The sequence below is a fragment of the Crinia signifera genome, chromosome 2, assembly GCF_055691185.1.
Source record: "Crinia signifera chromosome 2, ASM5569118v1, whole genome shotgun sequence".
Lineage (NCBI taxonomy): Eukaryota > Metazoa > Chordata > Amphibia > Anura > Myobatrachidae > Crinia > Crinia signifera.
In genome coordinates, this window is record NC_139218.1 from 369768626 (window position 1) to 369786772 (window position 18147).

Genomic DNA, 18147 nt, shown 5'->3' on the forward strand with positions numbered 1-18147 from the left:
TCAACTCCACGCCGACGTGGATAGTGGGGGTATGAAAAGGGTCGTAGGACGCGTACCGACGCCCCTCGCCGGCTCGCTACGCTCGCCACGCTTCGGGTTTACGTTGATCGTGGGGTGGCGTTAACAATTGTGGGGGCCATTTCACACTTCAGGGTGCCTATTTGGCTTCTGTGGCCCATTTAACATTGTTTCCTATGGAAAAATCGGGTCAATTGAGACATTGAACAGGAAAATCGGGTCAATTGGGACATTTAACATTGTTCCCTATGGGAAATCGCGGGCATCGCGTCGGTCGCATCGCACCCGATTTTTTTAGTGCATGCGATGCCCGCGATGGGCGCCCTTCTAGGTAAAGAGTACCCTTTTTTATTATTTACTTTAATTTTTTTAACACGTGCATGCAAACTCCTGGGCTTTTTTTGCAGATGAGCCCACCTCAACCCGGGATTTTTTTTTTTTTTTTGGGGTCGGTCTGAGACCCAGGTATTTTTCCCGCTTGCTAATCCTAGAAATCTCCTGGTTTGCCTTGGAACTAGGACCTCCTGGTGCTTTTAGAGATTACAATTTAATCACCTTGTAAATTTACATGTGCCAGACAAAAGTATGTAGTAACGCCGCCCTAATGTTGGGAATCCTTGTCTGATTTCCTCTATATCACTGGTAATCCAGCGTCATCTGCTATGTTACTGGTAACTTAGTAATGGGGGTATGGCTATGATTAGGCTGTGGCGGCTGTGAGGGGGCTGGTAGGCTGCACGAGAGTTAGGTTTAGGCCCTAATAGGGTATGGCTAGGGTTAGGCTGCGGTGGGTGTGAGGGGGCTGGTAGGCTGCAGGAGGGTTAGGTTTAGGCCCTAATGGGGTATGGCTAGGATTAGGCATCAGTGGGTGTGAGGGGGCTGGTAGGCTGCACGAAGGTTAGGTTTAGGCCCTCATGGGGTATGGCTAGGATTAGGATGCGGTGGGTATGAGGGGGCAGGTAGGCTGCAAGAAGGGATGATTATGGTTATGGGGGGAGGGTAAGAATACTTACTACCTGCGCGTAGGGATTCTGCATATCTGGATGCCCTTGCCAGTCTACTGTCTAGTCTGATTTCCTCTATATCACTGGTAATCCAGCATCATCTGCTATGTTACTGGTAACATTAAATGAGTTCCCCCTGGTTCTGCATGGACTTTCTAATACTTTTTTTCTTTTTATTCATTATTATGATACTCCACAATAGACCAAACTCTCATTTTGAATTCAGTCCAGTTTCATTTTTGATTCAGTAAAATTTAAGAATTTTATTAAATAACCATCAGTGTGGATGGTGTCCGGATTACGAAAAACAGTAGACCGGCAAGGGCATCCAGATATGCAGAATCCCTACGCGCAGGTAGTAAGTATTCGTACCCTCCCCCCATAACCATAATCATCCCTTCTTGCAACCTACCTGCCCCCTCATACCCACCGCAGCCTAATCCTAGCCATACCCTATTAGGGCCTAAACCTAACTCTCGTGCAGCCTACCAGCCCCCTCACAGCCGCCACAGCCTAATCCTAGCCATACCCCCATTAGGCCCTATCCCTCCCTTCCTAGTCCCTAACCCTCCTGCAGCCTACTTGCCCCCTCACATCCACTGATGCCTAATCCTAGCCATACCCCGTTAGGGCCTATCCCTCCCTTCCTAGTCCCTAACCCTCCTGCAGCCTACCTGCCCCCTCACACCCACCGATGCCTAATCCTAGCCATACCCCATTAGGGCATAACCCTCCCTTCTTATTCCCTAACCCTCCTGCAGCCTACCTGCCCCCTCACACCCACCGCAGCCTAATCCTAGCCATACCCAGTTAGTGCCTAACCCTAAAAATGATGTTGACACTAGACAAGAAATTCAAAGTCATCGCCCAGAAGGGACCAACCAAGCGATATCTTTTCCTTTCTCTTCTAGTGTGTACACTCAATATTGTTAACGATGCACGCTTGCGCGCATCATTACCAGCTGGTCCCTGTGATGTCACTGAACGATATGTGTACACTGAGTATTGTTTGCCCGGTAGTTCAGAGGGAAACACTGCTGAACTAGCTCATACTAATTGCGCTATTGAGTCATTTCTGCCTTCCTTTTCATGTCTTTGTCTGTTACTTGCCAGGATCCCGATCCCAGAGTACTCTGTTGGCCTGTTAGAAATAAAAGTTAAGATAATTAATAATGCATTCAATGTAAAACATTTGTCATTTACATTCAGTTGCCAATGTTGATTCTCATTGTCTCATTACTTCTGAGCACCATCCTAAAATATGGCATAATAAGTAGCAATTAAACTGTCTTGCTGGAATTAATTGTGTATATTTTTGGGAGGGGAAAGGAGAGGGAGGGGGGGGGGGTTGTTTTTAAGATAAGCTTTCTCAGACTAGATAGGAACATTTTCCTTATTGTCTCCTAGCTTTCAGGCTTTTTGCCTTTGACAAATTTCCAGAGGGAACACTCGGTAGGGGAGAGAGCGGGTTATAGGAAACAGAGCGCGTTTTTATCGGATAATGCTACAATCTCTGCAGCTATTGTCATTGTTCTGTCTGCATTGTCTCCCAAGTGTTCCTGCATCTCCACCTTTGTGTTATATTCCATGGGCAGTGTCTGTAGCCTCCTTGGCTGGCATACTAAATATCCTCGTTCAGTGCCAGGAAGCATCTATTCATTATTGAACCCGTTTAAAAACATTGACCATTTCTGTGAACTTTATACTTGAAATGCAGTCTACGGAATTCTCGATTAGCCGTTTCATTTATGCAAAGAATCCTTTTTTTGTACATTTTTCAGTGGTTAGGAATGAATTGGTATATACTATTGTCATGTGCTCCCATACAGTACATTCCCAGATCTTTAGGTGTGTACCCAGCTTAACTGTGTAGCGTCAGACATCTTTTTTTTTTTTTTTTTTTACTTTTTCCATTAAAAAGCCTCTGCTTTGAAAAACAGTGAAAATAGGACGCACAAGCAGCTTCTGTTGATTAAAGTGATATACTGAATCGATATTCAGTGTGTGACTGCCGCTGTATCTGCAAAAGAAATGGAACAGTAATGTTTTCCTGGCAATTCCGTCATATGCAGTTACACCACAATCAGACATGGAATATAAGCATGCCACATATTTTAACCAGTAGCAGCTGTGTGTGCATCCTAGTCTCTCCATTTTACAAATAAGACCCGATTTTAAGATGATAAGCACTACTGAGTAGCATGACTAGTATGGCTGTATAACGCGAGAGGAGGCTAGATGTACGTGGACACATCTGTAGTCCGGCGGGGTTAGTGTGTCTTGAGAACCCATGGGTGGGGAATGCCTGTCTAATGGGGTGTACACACGGACCGACCCAGCGGCTGTTGATACCTATTAGATATGGAAAGCCGCCGGGTTGCCGGCCATCGGCCAGGATGGACGGTGCGCGGGGGAGGGGGGATGCTGCATTGAGTAGCATGTAGTGTTCCCTCTAAGCTTCTTTTGCAGGGTGCCGCCCCCCTGCCCATTTTTGAAACCTCAAAATGCACCCAGCCCTTTTTGTGTGTAGCACTGTGCGCTCTTATGTAGGGTACACACCAGGACGACCACCGTCGTTCACGACCGATAGACGACCATGGAACGATTTCCCTTGGACTTCCCGGGAGCTCCCAGGCAGTCCCCAGCAAACGATTAGCAAAAATTGTGTTTTTTTGCGGAACGATCTAGATCCGATCCCGATGCGCCCGCGATGGTCGTTAAGACGGTCGGATCGCTGGTTTTTGTTTTTTTTGCAAGAACACATGCGACCGTCGTCAGATGGGCCTTTGAAATTTGAATGACGGGGCTGGACTAGCAGAGGGGGGAGGACTAGCAGAGGGGGATAGGAATAGCAGCAGCCATTTTAAACCAGTGTATTTCTGCTTTGTTACTAGTGAGGCTTGGTTTATACCTGCTGAACGCTGGACATAGCTATTTACACATTACTTTGTTTTGCCTGCCATTACAAAGTGTCTTTTAACCCTGCACTATGGAGAATGCAGTGATGGGTAGTCACCAGCAACAGTACCCGCAGGAGAGAAAGATCATGCTGGACAAAGCAGTGGCTACTTCAGCGTCAGACTCGTTCGCACATGCCACTGCTCAGGGACATCAGGGAGAATAACCCAGACGATTTTCGTAACTTCTTGAGGATGGATGATGCCACATTCCAGGAATTGCTGCGTCTGGTGACTCCCCACATCGAGAAGCAGGATACCAAGTATCGCATGGCTATCCCTGCTGAGGAACGGCTGGTGGTGACCCTGAGGTTTCTGGCGACAGGACGGTCTCTTGCTGACCTAAAGTTTGGATCCCTCATCTCCCCGCAAGCTTTGGGCCTCATCATCCCGGAGACCTGCAAAGCCATTGTGAAGGTGCTGCAGTACCAGTATTGCAAGGTAAGATGAAATATACACTGTACACTTTATTGTGCAAACAAAATATTTTTATTTATAATTTAGGCCTAGGACAGAAACAGGTTTTTTAGGCCTTTCATGGTTAAAACATGTAAAATAGTAAATAGATTGTGTCAACACAAATATATTATAATACCATATATAAAAGATATTGTACAAAAACACACACTATATATAAAGATTTAAGTATGTATGACCCAGTTTAAACTTTCCCACTAAGTACGGGCTACTGTGTGGCAGAGGATGTCTGCCGCAGATAAGTAAAGGCTGCGGCCCACATAGCGCATGGCGCAGATGCAATGGTCCCGGCCCCATTGATGTGCGCCATACGCCATGTGAGCAGTGGCCATCACATACCTGCAGCTGAGACCATGTCTGCCGCACAGTACCCCATACTATTTGCAAAGACAAAAGGGTAATAAATGGAGTTTGCTCTCCAGATTGAGGAGAATCCTGTTCTCCCTCTGGTAATGCAGGTACAGGTAGCAGCATATAAAAAGAAAAAAAAGACACTCTGGTAACTTCTGAAACAGGCCCTTACAACAGTAGGGATAAGGTACTGTGCGGCAGAGGATGTCTGCTGCAGATATGTAAAGGCTGCGGCCCACATGGCGCATGGCGCAGATGCAATGGTCCCGGCCCCATTGATGTGCGCCATACGCCATGTGAGCAGTGGCCATCACATACCTGCAGCTGAGACCATGTCTGCCGCACAGTACCCCATACTATTGGCAAAGACAAAAGGGCAATAAATGGAGTTTGCTATCCAGATTGAGGAGAATCCTGTTCTCCCTCTGGTAATGCAGGTACAGGTAGCAGCATATAAATAAACAAAAATACACACTGTGGCCCTTGTGTGGCAGAGGATGTCTGCTGCAGATATGTAAAGGCTGCGGCCCACATGGCGCATGGCGCAGATGCAATGGTCCCGGCCCCATTGATGTGCGCCATACGCCATGTGAGCAGTGGCCATCACATACCTGCAGCTGAGACCATGTCGATGGTAAATGATAAAGTAGCCTATTTTTTAAGACAGATCCTCAAAAACAGGACACTCTGGATCTTCTATCAGTAAAGAACTGTAGAATTGACGGTACTTGGGGGGTTGAGAAGGCTGTGTAGGTGTTGACTGGGTATGTGTTGGAATTGTGCTCGACTGGCCTGCTACGGTGGCAGGCGGAGTAGGCACTGGTGATTCTAATGACAGTGGTGTGTCTGGTGCACTACCAATGCCAACTATTTTAGTGCCACTGTTGAGATACCCTAAACTGCCATTATACACCAACTCCATGCATAACTTTTCAAAAGTAAGTTGCTGGTCAGGAGCCATGTTGCGAACACACTCTGCCACATAAGTGAAGTAGTTGTCATGTTTGTCCGGGTTTCTTTGCAGGACTTGATGTGCCCGCATCATAAATTCTTCATGTGCCGCTGCTTCTCCTTTTTTTCCTTTGCCACGCATTTTTTTGGCACGGGGGAGTGGTGGAGTGGGTTCCAGGGTGGGTGGCGGAGTGCGTGCCGGAGTAGGAACTTCGTTCGATGTGCATGCATTCTCAGATAGGACAGATAGGTCTGGGGTTGCAGGTGGGTAGTCACCAAGCTGTAAAAAAATTGAACATGTTTACTAATCAATTCTATTTACTTCTAATTTCAGTTCCCTACCAGCGTGAATGAATGGAAAGTCATCGCAGAGGAGTTTGAACAGCGATGGAACTTCCCAAATTGCGGTGGAGCCATTGATGGCAAACATGTCCGCATAGCCCAGCCTATCAATAGTGGTTCCTACTATTTTAATTACAAGGGCTATTTTAGCATTGTACTAATGGCTGTTGTTAATGCGAACTATGAGTTTATCTTCCTGGATGTAGGAAGGAATGGCCGTGCATCGGATGGTGGCACTTTCAAGGACACAAAGTTCTACGAAAGGCTCATAGCGAACACCCTTCACTTGCCGTCTGTCCAGGAAACTAAACAGGGGCTTAACTTTGTTTTTGTGGCTGACGAGGCTTTTGGCCTGCACGAGCATGTCATGAAGCCATATGCGCAAAGGGGGTTGAACCATGACAAAAGGATCTTTAACTACAGGCTATCCAGGGCACGGCGTGTTGTGGAAAATGCTTTTGGCATCCTGGCAAGCCGGTTTCGCATTTTCCACACTGCCATTAACCTGAGGGTGGACAAAATTGACTGGGTTGTCACGGCGTGCTGTGTCCTGCACAATTTGCTCCGCAGAAAAGCCACACAGCAAAGGGCTACAGGCACAGCACTCCAAGAAGACCAAGAACTGCCAGAGGAGGTAGTGCAGATATCCTCCTTGCAAACCCCAACACAACGCTACACAGGGAGTGCACGAGCCAAACAGGTGAGGGAAGAGTACATGGCCTACTTTAATGGGGAGGGCGCTGTGGATTGGCAGGAGGAATCAATTAGATAGCCAAAAAAATAGACTCACCGATGCAGACTGCGAATTCTCCTCCTCCTCCTGCGCCGTGACTTCTTGGTTTTCATGTTCTACCATAAGGACTACTCCTGTCCTCATCGACTCCTGGCTGAGGGTGAATGCCAACCGGTCATAGTACCAGAGCGATGTTTGATACATCTCGTCGACTCCAGCACCAGACTTCTTTGCAGCCTCCATCTTCTTGTGTTCCTTTAAGAACACCGTGCGCATATTCTGGATGCGTTTCCTCACCCATTCAACATTGGCCTCTGGATGAAATGGAAGACTGTAGCGTGCCAACTCCTCCAAGGCTTGGTTTCTTTTCATTTTGTTTGAATACTCCTTGGATTTTGTTCTCCACAGGCATTCGTGTGTACGATATTTTTCAATAAACCCTTCCAAAAACTCTTGTTCCTTTGCGTTGGACATTGGGACTGTAAAAAGATAAAACCATTTTAGTTGTTATAGTTATACCCATGTTTTGTTTCATATTTAAATTTTTATAGTTATAGTTATACCCATGTTTTGTTTCATATTTAAATTTTTATAGTTACACCAGTTACCTAGTTCTTATGTTTTAAGTATTTAAAATGTTAATAAACTTTTATGAAAACCACTATACATTTTATTGTGCAGATTGCTATTCACACACACAGGTGAATGGGGCCTAGCAGAGAGGAGTGCATGGAATACTGCAATGGTGGACAATGGTTTATGTATATATATCTATATATACACAAACACACACACACACAGGTGAATGGGGCCTAGCAGAGAGGAGTGCATGGAATACTGCAATGGTGGACAATGGTTTATGTATATATATCTATATATACACAAACACACACACACACACAGGTGAATGGGGCCTAGCAGAGAGGAGTGCATGGAATACTGCAATGGTGGACAATGGTTTATGTATATATATCTATATATACACAAACACACACACACAGGTGAATGGGGCCTAGCAGAGAGGAGTGCATGGAATACTGCAATGGTGGACAATGGTTTATGTATATATATCTATATATACACAAACACACACACACACACAGGTGAATGGGGCCTAGCAGAGAGGAGTGCATGGAATACTGCAATGGTGGACAATGGTTTATGTATATATATCTATATATACACAAACACACACACACACACACACAGGTGAATGGGGCCTAGCAGAGAGGAGTGCTTGGAATACTGCAATGGTGGACACTGGTTATATGTATACACACACACATGGGGCCCACCCAAAAAAAACAGTGACATGGTCGGGTGCACGGTTGCCAAACCAGTGCTTTATACACACTATATACATTGGTGGCAACAGTGGGCATGCATAGAAGAGCATTGGGAGTGCAAACATACCAGGTTGTTGTTCTGGGAGATGAGACAAGAAGGAGAGTCCAACTGCTGCGCCAGCGCTGTTTGCTATGTGGAAAAACATGGCGCCGGGGGAGTGTTTAGGAAATGCCACTCAAATAGGCTGGATCAAACGACGGACGCACCGACGGACGGACGACGGAGGCGGCAAAAAACACTCACGATCTGCATACGATTGACGGTCGGTCGGCCTGGGATTGACGGATCCTACCTGCAGCACGTAGGACCAAAGATGCGACCAAACGAGCAGCGTGAACGCGCATTGGATCGGAATCGGATCAAATAAATGGCAAAAACACACGATAGTACACACAATCTGCATACAACCGGTCGGAATCGGATCTAAATTGACAGAATCGTGCCCTAGTCGTCCTGGTGTGTACCTAGCATTACACTGCCCCCCCACCGCACTGACATACCGCTGAGAACTTTTGGTGTGTGCCATCATGTGTAATGGGTATTACGGTGTATGCCATCATGTGTAATGGGCGTTATGGTGTGTGGTATAACGTGTAAGAGGCATTACAGTGTGTGGTATAATGTATAATTGTCATTACGACAGAATATGTAATTGGTATAACAGAGTATGACCATGTTTAATGGGTGTAATCCTAACGCAGGGTGCAATTTTTTTTTTATATATATATGTTTTGGGGTTTTTCTGCTTCTAATGTAAATCTCTAATATAAAATGTGCCCTGCCTGGTGGTCAGCACCCTGCCCTAAAAAGATCCTAGAATGAACACTAAACATGGCTCTGCTTTCGATCCTGATGTCGCAGTGCGATTCAGTGTCATTTTTGATTCGATTTGGACTATGTAGTCCAAACCGAATTGAAAATGACACTGTATCGCACCGTGTGTACACAGCAGTAGGCAGTAAGCGCATATGTTTTGTTGAGCACACAGAAAATCAAAGGTCCTAAAGCCCCAGTTATAAACAGAAACTCGTAAGCTTGCCGTAGTCGCATTTGTAACACTCCTGTGATTCTCGCTCTCTCTGATCTCAGCGTCCACATGGCGCTGACCACTTGTAAGACAGCATCTCGGCACAGTAGAAAGCAGCGCATTTCTAAATGCATTAATAGCACGTGACTCACAAATCACAGCCTGCTTAGTGCTTTATCAGATAATAGCTTCATCACAGATGGCCTCCTGCGTTCCCATTCTAGTTCATTGTGGTTTTACTACTTTTTCATTTTACCAAAGAAAAATCTCCCAAAGCGGAGAGGCCTAATCATTTTGTTAAAGGGCAGAAAAACACAGTAAGATTCATTAGCAATAAATGTTAAATGCCTTCTGCACATATGAATAATTTAATACGCACTTCAGAAGGAAAAACGCCAGCTCTGTGACTTAAATACCTTATGCGCGGTTTACTGCTGAGGAAGTTTTATTATGAGTTTATGTAAATGTGAGCCACCTTCTGCAGCACAAATGGGGAATACTGTATGATGTCACGAATGGCTGTTAGCATAGCATTCTGGGAGTTCTGTTTGAACGGTTGCTGACGAGTCGTGATTCAGACTCGAGCTGTAGAATATAGTATGATTGTTAATAAAAACTCTTTACAATTCTTTTATTTATAAATATACATTTTTTTATTTTTTTTTAAAGGGACCCAGCACGAGAGAAGAACAAGAGGTTCTCCTAACCAGGACGGATCAATCTGGGCGCGCTTGGCCTCTGAAATCAATGGGCGAATCAGTGGAACCAAGGGGAGGAAGAAGAAAAAGACAGATGGTAAATTTCCATTTTTGTGGATTAATGCGTCGCTGGGTTGGCACATTCTTTACAGTAGGTGTGTACTTACTGTACCAGTGTTCGCTCTCAGTGAAAAAATGAGAGAGGAGAACAAGAGGGCTTCATGGATAAAGAGGGAATGCGAGAAAGAGAGGAGCCAAAAAGATGGTGTCGGAGAAAGGGGAAGGTGCATGAAGAGGGAGGGGTGTGAGTGAGCAGGAGTAATACGGCCTACACACATGCCAATATTAAGGCATTTTCTAAGCGATTTTGCTTAGTTTGGCAAAGTCGCTTAGCAAATGCCCTCACATCGGTGTATGTGTGGGGGCTGTATCGGCAGCCGTGCGCGTCCCCGCGCGTCTTTATCGCTGGCCGAGATTGATGGACAGTGTCCATCAATCTCGGCATCGGCAGTGTTCTCCCACCGGAGAACACTGGCGCTGTCTGCTCGCTTAGCACACAGAGCTGACAGCTCGCTCTGTGTGTGGGCTGTCAGCTCTGGGTGCTATGCGATAGCGGCGCAGCACAGCCCGACCTAGCATAGCTAGGTAGCCCTGCACACATCGCTATGTGTGTAGGGCCCATAAGAGAACATCAGGGAGAGAGAGAAAGAAAGGATCAAGTGAGTGTGAGTGTTGGGGAGAGAAAGGGGAAGAGGGCGTGTCAGAGAAAGAGAGAATGTATGAGGGAAAGCGAGACCGCACCAAGTATAAATAAAGGAGTGAAAGAGAGCAAGGGAGAGAATGTCAGAGAGAGAGGAAGCATGGGGAAACAGGTGGGGATAAGAGAGAGAGGAGAGAGAGAGACTAGGGTCAGCGAGAGGTGAGACGAAGGAAGAGTAAAGGCCCCCACATACTAGAACGATTTTTTGGCCTATTGTCCGATTTCCAGCCGATTGGGATTTTTACCGATAATCGGCAATAATCGGCCGATTATTGGTAAAAAATATCGGACGATAGGCCAAAAAATGGTTCTAGTGTGTGGGGGCCTTAAGCGAGGGATGACAAAAAGAGGGGGCAGGGGAGAGTGAAAGAGGAGATATACAGCAGGGGAGAAGAGAAGTTGACTAACAGGGTGGGTGATGAGAGCACAGGTCCGCTCTAGGTCCCTGGCACCATCCGCTGCTCCACTCTAGGTCCCTGGCACCATCCGCTGCTCCACTCTAGGTCCCTGGCACCATCCGCTGCTCCACTCTAGGTCCCTGGCACCATCCGCTGCTGCACTTTAGGTCCCTGGTGCCTTCCGCTGCTCCGCTTTAGGTCCCCGGTGCCGGCCGCTGCTCCGCTTTAGGTTCCCTGCGCCGGCCGCTGCTGTGCTCTCCTGCTCCCCGGCTAGGCTGTTACATCCTCATGAACCCACTCCGCCCACTAGCTCTCCTGTTTCTTAGTAGAGAAAGAAACTCTCTACTTAGCAGAGTGGGTTCCAGGGACCCACTCATTTTGTAAAATAGGGTTCCGGGACCGCATTTTTGGGGTAAAATACACGCTATAGCGCGTATTTGCGATCACTGCTTACCTTTAGTCACAGGTGCAAGTAGCTGATGATCTTCACCGAAACTCACAAGCATCATCCGCCGGATTTTCTTGCTAGACAAAAGCAGAGATGGAAGGTGCACACTCTGTGTATCATTGGACATTTTTATAAATGCCTTCACAAATGATCGTTCTAAGACCGTAAGTTGAGCGATGATTCTGTGATATACTGTAAGTTGTACTTCTGTCTTGCAGGCTGAGACGCATATTGATAAGGAGAGGGTCCGATACTTCCATGATGACGATAACCAGAGTCTTCAAGATCTTGTCAAGAGGGAGAAGATGGGAACAGCCGAAGACCAAAATAAACTGTATATGAAAATGATGTCCAAGGTAACATCCAGCATCCTTCAGGCTTTGTCTTGTCTCGCTGCGTCAGGCCTGGGACTTGCATAGATTAGCAGAAATGGTTGGTATGGAATTCTGTAGCTTTGCACTGGATTGGCCCCTTCAAGAAGGTTCTGGTGACCTATATCTCATTAGCCAGACATTTTGTTGTGGTCCTCTCACATTTGCCCTAAGGTTTTCTGAGGCTGTAATATGAAGTAGAGGAGTAATCGGTTTAAAGTCATCCCGTTAGTTTGGCCTTATGATTAATTAATGTTCCTTTGTGGGAAAAATAAGCGTTGTGAGTTACATTTTTAGGTGTCAGAAGTGGGATCTTTGATGGGAAAGCTGGGACACATTGGGGTAAATTTTCTAAGATGGGAATACTATTGAAAATTGTATGTTGCTCATAACAACCAATCAGAGCCTACTTCTTATTTATTTAGTACCTACTAGAAGATAATAGATAAAATCTGATAGGTTGTTATGGACAACATCCCATCTTCAATAGAACACCAATCTTAGTAAATTTACCCCACAACAAATACACACAGTCTGTACCCAGGGGAACCTCCCACAATGCATTGTAATAGAACGTGCCCAGTTTTATAATTCCCTGTTACGATCTCCACGTGATCAGAATCATGTTAGAATATACCACTTATAAGAGTATTTTCCTATTTCTACAGAATGCATTCACTTTATACAGTGACTAGATGTTACCATCGTCCACTTTCTCTACAGTACTGTAGTACTAGACCACAGGTTCTCAAAGTCGGTCCTCAGGACCCCACACAGTGCATATTTTGCAGGTCTCACAGAATGACAAGTGAAATAATTAGCTCCACCTGTGGATATTTTAAAATGTGTCAGTCAGTAATGAGTGCACCTGCAGCGTGATCTGGAACACGTGAACTGTGTGGGATCCTGAGGACTGAGGGGCAGATTTATTAAGCTCAGTGAAGTGATAAAGTGTCTGTTTTTTATCACCGGCCAATCAGCTCCTACTTGTGAAGTTACAGGCCTGGTTTGAAAAATGACAGGTAGGAACTGATTGGCCGGTGATAAAAACCAGACACTTTATCACTTCACCGAGCTTAATAAATCTACCCCTGAGAACCACCGTACTAGGCCTATTAGAGTTTGTAGCGATATAATAGCAACTGTGCAGTTCTCAAGTGTCCTGGAGGTACTTAGCAAGCTGGCTTTGTGCTTTGGCCCAGCGTCAAAGATTTATGTAAATCCAATATTTATTACTGGGATCCTGCGATGTCACTCACAGTGCGGGTGCAGACGCTTAGGGCCTTAGAGGTAGCATGCTCCGGATAACGGGGGGGGGGGGGGGGGGGGATATTTTTGCTCATCTGCTTCGTCTACAGTAAATCATTCAGTATTTCTGGAGCTACATAACGCTACTGATCGATGTTCCGCTGCCATGTAATTAGATCTGTATGAAATGGTTTTAAAAAGTTTCCGTTGCACCTGCTTATGCGAAGCTATCGGTGACTCCAGCACAAATACGCTTGTCACTTCCAGAACGCCGCCGCAGTGTCCTAATATCATACATTATACAGAGATGTAGCAAGATATCATAACTGATTGTGAAGCCTGAGCCGTCCCATCATCCGCCAGCGCTGCCGTTACTGCTTACAGTCAGAGCTCAGTTTGGCTAATCTCTTCTGACTGATGCCAAATGCGTGAAATCATTACTAAGTACAGATGTCTACGTTGTCATGCGTTCCGCTGCGGCCAGTGGAACGTGTCATGAGGTCTGTGCATGGTTCTTACTAAATTAAATCTCTGCTTCGGCAGCACGCTCCGTTCGTGACCTGACTGGAGATTGGCAGATTGTCCAAATAATTGGAGCCGCTGTTTGCCCACCTCATGTCACATACCATATGACACATGCATAAAACATTTGTGACCGTAATCGCTGACAGTTTGCAATCATAAAGTGGAGATGTTGCGCATGAAGTGTAATACTGGAAAGGGCTTACGGCTAAATATTATGCAGATCGATCTCTTAGGAAAAGTAAGATCTGTAATATCTGTAATCCCCGCATAAAGGTTCTGTAGTGTGTAATAGTGGGTACACACGGTGAGATGTGCACTATACAGAAGGAGCCGGTCTTCTCTTTGGCCGGTACTCGTCAGATGGCTTTCACTGGCGAGCGCCGGCGATAGAGACTGGGACGCGCGTGCGTCTCATGCGCACGAGCGTCCCAGTATCACTGCGGCTGGGCAGCGTCTCTCTGCCCGTCTCCGCTTCAGGGAGACGCTGCCCAGGGTGGGGGGCGGCGAGGTGGACCGGTGGTGGGGGAGGCATCGGGGACCCCCGGCAAGCTCCATGACCACGGTGGGAACCGGCCATGCGGAAGCAAAATCAAATGGAAATCGAATGCTTTTATTAGGGTTCGATGCAGATTCGATCCCAGTGCGTGCTCCCTTGTAGTGGAAATTGAATAGAAAAAAGTCTTGGAAAGCAAGACTATGGGGGTATTCATCAAATATAGCGGTGGGCACCTATTCAATGCTGTCTTTCCCAACAGCATTAAACAGGCATCTCGGAAAATACAAGCCCGACTTTAAAAACAGTCGGGCTCGTTTTGCCGAGATCGGCCTTGGATTGTCGAGCTCACGGGCCGGATCTCGATGATCCACGGCCGTTTCTCGCGGCCATGCCCTCTTTTCGCACACTTGACAGGCGGGACATTGAATCCCGCCTGCCAAGATGCAGTCGAGCGGGTTGAGAACAGGACCAGGCCATGACTGTCAGGCCGGCCCAACAGCCGTGTCCTGGGATTGGATACCCCCTGTATAGTATTTATAGCATATATCAGTAGGTAGTGCAAATCTAATGTGTTCACTGCTGCATTTAATTCGATCCCGATTTGAATGCAAATTTTACATCGAAAAGGAGTAGAAAAAACATCAGAAAGGGCCAACCAGACCAAATCTAATCGAATCGAACCGCTATAGCCACAGCAGGGATTGCACAGTACATAGATAGAAATCTTTGACATTTCTACGCCGCTTTTTCATTAAGGGGGAGTATTTATCAAAGCTTGGAGACAGAAAAAGTGAAGAGATATAGGGGGACGATTCTGGATCACATGTAGTGATCCAAATTCAGCACCTGCCCAGATGGTCAGGGTCTGCGCATGTGCGAATGGCCACTGCGAGTTGCTCACTCATTAGGTCATTAGGACAACATGCATTAGGTACATTGAATAGGAGAGGACAAATATCAGAGGGTACATTGTATATAAGGGACACACACACACACACATTGGAAAGTACATTGTATATGGGTGCCGGATGACTGCCTGACAGGGAAGATCCTGACTGATATGGGCTATTCTCCCACAACCACCATAGAGGGAGAACAGAACCTGTGGCGAGTCAGAGCCGGAGAGGTTCCCCATTGGCCTGTCAGGATACAGTGCGGCACTGCACCCATATGAGCAACATCCTGCACACCGCCCCCTCCGTGCATACCTAGCCAGGCACTCCTATCCACAAAGATCCCACTCTGAAGACTTTCCAAACAGCCCCAACGTCCCGTCCCCCCCCCTTTAATCTTTATGCACTTAATTGATGGTATTTCCTCATGCTAAGATGGAAAAAACAAGGGAAGATTGGAGAAAAGGTGGAAGAATGGGAGGAGAGGGGAATAATGAGGGGAGAATGATTAGATCTGAGGGTAGACATAGGGGAAACAGTAGCTGCATTATAACTTGTGATCCTTTATATCAATGCTCCAATTTACTAGCTTATTTATTATATACTTTGGGCAACATTTAAAAGGTTAATGATTTTTAATGTCGTTTATAACCTGAAGCCTCTGCATATGCCTCCAGTTTTGTTCAGGTTTAGTGTTAATGTGGAATGCTCACAGTAGGCTTAACTGAGTTATGCATTAAGCTGACAATTAAGTTAGAATTAAGGAAGTTATTGTAATATTCTGTAAGCGTCTGTAGGTAGAGAGCAAGCTATTGTTTGCACCTAATCATTTAATCATCTGCCCCTTCGGGAAAAGAAATCTGTAGAACATTCGCATTTATAATACTGTGTAGAGCAATATGCGAGCAATCAAACCGCGGCTCAGTCCTAATCAGTGTTATCCAAGCTGACGCGCTAGATGTAGGCTCTCGGTGGCAGTATATTTATACATCTCTAAAGGTCCATACACACGGGGCGATTTGCCCAGCGTGTATGGACAGCGATGATCGTTTTCATCGCTGGGGGGAAAGCCGCTCAGTGCATACACACTGAGCCGCTTTGCCCCTGCCCGGCGCAGACAGCGGGGGGCGGACGGCTTTGCGTAATACCAGCAGATGAGCGGCTTTCCCGGCAATGATGCGGGAGCGCGCAGCAGCGCTCACCGCTGGGCCATACACACTGGGCGGCTTTGAGCTGAAAGCCGCTCAAACTTGCTGTTTTGAGCGGCTTTCAGCGCAAAGCCGCCCAGTGTGTATGGGCCTTAAGACTTCTATGAAAAACCTTATTAACCTCCTTCCTGGTGTAATATTTTTTGATGGTTTAATTTGTAGCATCGCCAATTTGCTCAGCATTGTGCGGTGAATCTGGGCCCAATTCTTAATTGGCGATGTTAATGGTATTGAGCTTTTCCTTGACACCATTGCACATTCAGAAAAATCCCTTAAGATCTCCCTAAAGGCACTTGTGTCCTGCGGTGTGTACGCAGAGAGGCGCAGGTGTAACTGAAATGTACGGTATCGGGAATGTAATGGAAATGTGCTGGACGGAGACAGTTCAGATGTTTTACGGGCATGGTTATAAAGTGTCCCGGCCGTGTTTTCATGCACAAAGAATGTTAATTGCTCACATTGCCGACCATACTGACACAGAAAATCTGCCCTTAACACACTGCTGGGGCAAATTTCCATGGTGTGACTGGTGGCATCTAAAGAAGCACCAAGCTACATCTAGCCTCAATACGCCATGCAGAGCGAGATGCCTGGCAAGAGCCGCAAGGTCCCTTGCAATGCTGCTTTTTTTTTGGGGGGTTGGGCACTGAAAAATCCTCTTAGCCGCAATAAGATATGAGTAGGACGCACAAGGAGACCTTTTTTTTCTCAAATGACCAAAACCATGCTGCCCTGCAGGTGGGCCAGATGTAACTGAGTCTGTATACAGAGAACAAAAAAACTTGTATCGGGGAATAAAGCTGTGGCTGCTACATTGTAGCCCTTGCTGTACAGATTTGGTGACTCCGTCGCACACATGTATACAATTGTCTTATCAAAATAATCGGCACAGTCTTTTTGTGTGTCCTAAGGGCATTGTGAATTACATGAATTTTTAGTAAAATTAGGTCACCTGGACGCGGTTGGGAAGCCGTTACTTATGGCCACCACTATGCGAAGAACCTCGCTCAAAATGCTAAATTTTATTGCAATGGTTATTATTAATAAATTGGGAGTTTGAATTGTGCACCTGCAACCTTGTCTTTGTATGCAGTACTACTGACAGGTCTCCGCAGGGTCGCACCTCTCATTACCGGTGTGCACCCCAGGACCCCGCCCCTGTATTTTCAATAAAAAGATGATCAGGGATATTAACTACTGTATGTTAAAAATAGTGGAAAGAAATTGAAAAGTTCCTTTAGGCGCAAAGGTGTTTATTAGAATAAAAACAATCAATCACAAAAACATCAAATAGGATAAAAGATACAAAAAATCCCTCTCACCCAGTGTCGGTGGTGGAGCCACAGATGGCAAAGGCAGAGTGTCCTAAAAATAGATCCACCCTGCAGGCTCCACGGGCTTAGCACTGGGCTGGGTCCTGGATAGTAGCAGCAGTCCTGGGCCAACGCGTTTCGATTCTCTGGGAATCTTTGTCAAGGCTAATGTAGTTCTGTAGGAGGCTGCTATTTATGTGGAAAAAGTGCGGGAAAAAAGGTGGGCGTGATCTAGGACCGAGCCCCGGAACTAGATATCCATTGGTGGTTCATTGTGTCTCTCAAAATGAATGTATACCTCCTATGGATTGGAGACACACACGGTCACATTCATTGGTGGTTCTGTGTGGTGCACTCCTTCATTTGCGGAAGTTGCGGACTTCCGGTTTCAGACCTCCGATTTCCGGAAGTGCGGACGGCGGAAGTGTGCGTCTATAACTTCCTGTCCCGCCGGCTAGATGATCCTGGTCATCTTGGTTCCGGCGCGCATTCAGATGTTATTGTTCTGCTGACTTCCGGATTTCACAGCGTCAGGGAGTGGTGGAAACATCGGTGGCCATCTTTGATGTGGGAACCACGAAT

The 18147-nt window shown here is 46.3% G+C and overlaps 1 protein-coding gene across 1 annotated transcript in view; it reads left to right on the plus strand.

Moving 5' to 3' along the window:
- CWF19L2 (CWF19 like cell cycle control factor 2) overlaps positions 1–18147 on the plus strand; it is a 119885-nt gene that overhangs the window by 59152 nt on the left and 42586 nt on the right. The window contains exons 11-12 of the mRNA XM_083170032.1: positions 9877–10002; positions 11730–11867. Coding sequence (XP_083026158.1) covers positions 9877–10002; positions 11730–11867 — 264 coding nt within the window. The remainder of the gene's footprint in view (positions 1–9876; positions 10003–11729; positions 11868–18147) is intronic.